Source organism: Chenopodium quinoa, unplaced genomic scaffold (genome assembly GCF_001683475.1).
Source record: "Chenopodium quinoa cultivar QQ74 unplaced genomic scaffold, ASM168347v1, whole genome shotgun sequence".
NCBI lineage: Eukaryota > Viridiplantae > Streptophyta > Magnoliopsida > Caryophyllales > Amaranthaceae > Chenopodium > Chenopodium quinoa.
In genome coordinates, this window is record NW_018744080.1 from 1053576 (window position 1) to 1059575 (window position 6000).

Genomic DNA, 6000 nt, shown 5'->3' on the forward strand with positions numbered 1-6000 from the left:
CTTAATGATTTTAACTTATCTAGATTGAAACATTATCTTCAACTTTTCCTAATATTAATCCATCTCTTGATAATAAATTAAAAATATTTGGATAAGTAAATAAAATGATATCAATAAATTAAACATCTTCTCTCTTTTTATTTACATTGTTGGCATAATTATAGTACTATATATATTTATTTAGGACTACCTAATATTTTATTGGGAATTCCTTAATTCATTTTATATAATGTATATCACCTTTAATTTGTTTGACATAAGTCACATAACGTTTTATTTAGGTCTACCTAATATTTAATTGGAAATTCACTAAATTTTTTTAGAAGTATATTGTTGGGAACGAATGTCCTATAATTAGGACTACCTAATATTTAATTGGGAATTCCCTAAATTTTTTTTTGAAGTAATTATTGATACAAATAATTGTCATACAATTTATGTTGAAGTGACATTTCTCGATCATTTTGAATACCAAATACACTAAATTGTTCATCAAATCATCGTAGAACTTAATATGTATGTTTGTACCAATTACTGGTTAGGTATTCTCAATGTGTTAGGGTACACAAAATAATATTGATAATAGACTCAATTTTTAAACACTTGCCATTTACTAAGATAAAGGTGAATATTCATTTCAAACTTAATAAATAAAAAAAGTTAATAGTTAAATCGACGTGTTTCAACCTATTGCATATGATATGGTATTCTTTATTCCATTAAGCCAATAAGGGTGCTGAAAAACAATATTCCTACCAAGTAAAAGATAAATGAAAAATGCTATACATAACCCTTAGGAGTACATATAAGCATTAAAAATACACTAGAAAATCGTATAAATTTAAGAAATCATAAAAATATAAAATTAATTACACTTATTTACGTGTGTTTTTGTCATGAATTCCTAATTTTATACAATTTAAGATTAAAAAAAAACTATACGTAAAATAACTTTGGTCGTCTCTATATATATATAATCCCAAATAAATAAATTATGATAATTATGCCAAAAAAATATGATTTTTTTTATATAAATCTGGATTCTTGATTTATTGTCAACCAATGATTGGGTGCTCTATATTAAGTTAGGGCCAGTTCACATTTACTGAACTGAGCTAAGCCTGAATTGAACTGAGCTGAAATGAATATTTTATGAGAGAAGGATATTAGGAACTGAACTGAACTGAACTGAACTGATTAAAGCTAAACTGAACTAAACTGAAATTAAGTAAATGATCAGGCCCTTACTAAGGGTGCGTTCTATTCACCTAATTTCACTTATCTGAACTTATTTTAACTTATTTGAACTAATCTGAACTTATTAGATTTGATTAAAACTTATTTTAGTTGTAATTTGTACTTGGGTAACCCTTATCAGAACTGATTAAACCTGATTAGAACTTATCTGAACTTAACTGAACTTATCTGAACTTATTACACTTGAAATAAGTGAAAATAAGGTGAACAGAACATACCCTAATTCTCAATCTGTACCACTTTTGCTATTCTCAAAAGTGGTTTAGGATGTCCCAAATAGAAATGTAAAGGATACATTTAAAGGATACATTTACATGAATATTACGGAGTATATCAATTATATGTAAAGGATTATAATACCCTTAAATCAAGCATTTTAAATTTAAACCTTATGATTGTTCATCAATGGGAAAATATACTTGATTCTTTAATTATAATTATCTATCTAGATTAAGGGTCAAAATTTTTCTTAATATTTGAAATTTAGAAATACTTTTTATTTATTTATTTTTTTTATAGAAGAAACGGAAAAGTAGAACCACTCATGTATTTTAGAGTTTCTTAAATATTGAGTTATAACTTGTTAGAATTTTTCTAATACGGAGTAATTAACATCCTCTTAATAAATGCAAGTTATTTATTGTCAAAGTAAATTACATTGAATCTTTCACACACACACACAAAAAAAAATAAAATAAAAATAAAAAAATAAAAAAAAAAAAGAAAATGGGATGAACGTAGGTTCTCCTTAAAATAAGGGGGAGTGTGTTGTGATAAATTTAGACTTTTTTTTTGTCAGATTTTTTTTTAATTTGATTAGTGTAAACCGTAAAGGTATGTTTTTTTCTCTAAAGGTAGATTTTTTTTTTTGAAGAAAAGGTAGTTTTTTTAGTTATTCAATTCTTTTGTTCGTTGTTCTGTTTAATTTTTAAAAAATTAATACTTTTTTTGAAAAAAAAAATTTAATACTTAATACCTAATTAAAAAAAAAGTTAATACTTTATACAATTACAATTAATCTTCCCTTATTCACACAATATTTAATAATTCGTGATAAAGTAGTAAATTTTTTTGTATTTGGATAAATAATAAGAGTATTGTTATCAATTTTTTTAAGGAAATGTTATCACTATAATGGACTAAATGGAGGAGATTTATTGACCTAATTTAATTTCGGTAAAAGATTTTTTTGAAAGTAATCCAATTAAATTTAGGTTAAGATAAGATATTTAATTATTTTTATATATTTCCTCCCATAAATACAGCTTCTTTTTTATTTCTTCTATTTTGAGAAATTGCTTCTTTTTTATTCTTCAAAAAAAAAAAAATATACCGCTTCTTTTTAATTTCAGTTTTTTTGTCTTAGAAAAATTCATTTTTATTTAATTTTAATTAAAATTGTAAAAAAAATCTATTTTAATATTTTACCTAAAATAAGTTTTAGGTAAATTTGTCACGTATCTAATTTCAGTTTTTTAAATTAAACAAATAAATCTATTTTAATATTTACCTAAAATCATGCCATCACCATCACAATTTAATTTTATTACCTTTGAGAGCTTCAACTTTCAACAATGGCATATTGTTTACATTTGAGAGTTTCAACATATAATAATGGCGAAAATAAAACATATAACTAAGTTAATAAATAAAAATAAATTCATAAAACATTATTCTTCGTACATGCTTAGTCAAAAGAATATGCATAAAGTTAAAAGAGTGAATATAATACCCATGATTCTAATATCATTAATATAATTGAATAATAAAATAATTATTTCTACAATTGAATTGAACAATTCAAATGATTCTATACTGCAGTTAGATTCACAAATTTATCGAAATAAATTTTTTGTTTGTTGATCTTAAGTTTTGATGATGACTCAAGGAACCTAAGCAAACCCATAGGAGCTTTAACTTTTGTCTATTAGCTTTGATGTATGGATAGGTTTTATATGCAACGATGAGCATAGAAGACAATCAGAAGCCAAGTTCCTTGAGTGAGGAACTGAAGCTCCAGAGTCGAAGCTTCACAGTGTGTCAAGGAGTCTAATGTATCTTTAATGTTTATTTTAGGCTTCTTGTATATATGTTAAGTACATGGCAAATTGATAGAATTTAAGTGGATTTAATTTTATTTAATAAAGATTTTATCCTTCCATATTTTAACTTATTCTATTTTGAAAAATATCTTTTTCAGTTAAAATATCTTGTTAGTTAAAAAGATTTTCTGTTTTAATTCTATCCTACTATTTTGGAAAATTTAATTTGAAAAATATTCTTTATAAAACGACTGTTTTACTTGGTCAAGGAAGTTGAGAAAAAACTGGAACAGTAAACCACTTCCTTGTAATATGCTCAGCTTGCTGCCCAAGTATCCACGAATTGCACTTCCTTAGTTTAAGGAAGTCGTGGTTAAGTGGTGATCAAGGCGACTATGTTTTAACTGCCAAACTCTTCTATAAATAGCCTTGGTTTTTCAGTTGAAAAGATACACTCGAGCATTACAATTCTTAGCTTTTCTAAAAGAGTCAAAAATCCACTTAAGTCCTTGAGTGTCTTTGTACTTAGCATCTTAGAAGTTTTATCTTGAGTTGTATTGGGGTAGAGTTTGGGTAAACTCTAGAGTGTTTAATTGCTTTGAGTGAAGCAAGGAGAAAGAGAGAGATTCGAGAGCTCAACTAATTGAGGGATCAGTTGAGGGGGAACTTAAGTTCGTTGAGGAACTTGAGTTTAGAGTCTTAATTTGTAATAGGCTGTTTGCCCTATTATTATTAAGAGTTGAGTTTAAAATCCCTTGTGGTCGTGGTTTTTCTTCTTGATTAGGGCCAAGAAGTTTTCCACGTAAAATCTCTCTTGCACTTTAAAGTTTTTGTTTAAGTTTCTTTAAGAATTCTGCGAAAATTACCCTAGTTCCTCCACAATACAATTCACCCCCCTCTTGTATTGTTCATTCGAGTCAACATGGTTGAAGATGAGAATGTACAAGGATGTAGATGCCATAGGTTGAACATCAAGTTTAATTTTAATGTGAATGATGATTTATGGTTGAAGATGATATATTTAAAAATTTCTATTTATTTCGATTATTGTAAAAAAGAATTTCGATCATGTAAAAAGAATTATCTAATAACCAAACAAAACCTTGATGACTGTGTAGCATAGGTGTTAGATTGGATGGTTAAGATTAGATAAATAAATATCAACGGTTTAGATTTAATCTCTTATTGTAGTCGTCCGTAGTCGACGACTACACTAGAATTTTTATCTTAGCAAAAATAAAATAAAAATACCAATGTTATAAATAAAAATAAATAGATAAAAAAAAAAGCACAATAAAAATTCTAGCATTGTAATCGACTACAGACAACTTTTAAAAAAAAAATACTTATACATTTGTGACCGAGGAAGTAGATGCAACAACATGTTACGTACAAGTGTACAACTCTCAATTCACGTACACCTCCTCGGTCTCCTTATTTAAATTACTGAATGTAAATAAGCTAGTGCAATATACATATAAAGTTTACTAATGGCAAGGTGCTAATGGTGGACCGCACAAGCACTTGTTATGGGAAAAGAATACGGGGCTAAATTGCTTTAATCTCCTACCAGTTGGTATCTTCCCACAAAGCTGGTTGAAACTCACGTCAATCTTTTTCAAAGGCAACTGCCCTAATCGTTTAGGCAATGAACCATAGATTTTGTTATGGCTTATGTTTAGATACTCCAAACTTTGAGGAAGGTCAACATTTGAAAAATCAAAGTGAAAGAGATTGTTACTTATATCTATATTGAACAAAGATGTGTTGTCTTTTGAAAATAGAAATGATGCATCACCCGTAAACTTGTTGTCGTTGAGATCTAACAATTGAATGTTAGCCTTTCCAACTGATCTTGGGATCGATCCAGATAATTTGTTGGAATAGAGGGATAAGGAGGTTATTAAAGGGCTTTTGAATGAGCCAAAGGACTCAGGGATGGAGCCTGTGAGTTGGTTTAAGCCTAGACTAATTGCAGAGATTTTGGGGAGTTGAGAGAGTGAAGACGGGATTGGACCGGTAAGTTTATTATCATAGAGGTAAAGGAACTCTAAGTTTCTCATAAATCCCAAAAAGGATGGAATATGACCGGAGAGATTGTTTGTATGGAGAATAGCGGTCTTAAGCTTACGTAATTGACCAAGCGATGAGGGGATTGGGCCGGTAAGGTTGTAAGAAGTGAAATCGAGTGTTGTAACATGGCCATGTTTATCACAGCCTAAGACACCTGACCATTCGTTACAACAATCTGTTTTAGGATCCCAAGTTTTGAAAGCAGAGACATTGTGGAAATGGTATTTGATATCAAGGAGAGCTTTTTTGTCACTTGGGTTACATACAATGGCCGAGGAAGCTAGGTTTAGGGATGAGAGGAAAAGCAAGAAAGTGTAACAAAAGAAGAAGAGAGAACATTTTAGTGTAGGAGCTTGCATGGTGTTTTAATTGGTTATAGGATTAAAAAAGAAAGTTTGTGTTTATGATGAGAAACATAAATGAAAGAGAGTTTCTATATATAGATAGACAACATAAAGATTTGAAACAACATTAAATTAAACTTTAATCTATATAATGACGTAGGATTAGGTAGCATATAGTGTTTAACTATAATTAAAGCATTGCAAGTGGATAAATGAAGCATGATCAAGTGGACCAAAGGCGGGCGAGTGAGTCATAATGTCTCATTCAAAGTGGGCTCAATGTC

At 28.6% G+C, this 6000-nt stretch overlaps 1 protein-coding gene across 1 annotated transcript; it reads right to left on the minus strand.

Moving 5' to 3' along the window:
- Positions 1 to 4599: 4599 nt before the first annotated feature.
- On the minus strand, positions 4600 to 5793 carry LOC110691420 (polygalacturonase inhibitor 1-like). Its single transcript, XM_021868343.1, has one exon. It carries the CDS (start codon positions 5729 to 5731, stop codon positions 4787 to 4789), a length of 945 nt encoding a protein of 314 aa, XP_021724035.1. The 5' UTR covers positions 5732 to 5793; the 3' UTR covers positions 4600 to 4786.
- Positions 5794 to 6000: the final 207 nt, after the last annotated feature.

Bases quoted from the DNA above. Each gene is read 5' to 3' on its own strand.
- LOC110691420 (XM_021868343.1), bottom strand. From the start codon at position 5,731: ATGCAAGCTCCTACACTAAAATGTTCTCTCTTCTTCTTTTGTTACACT.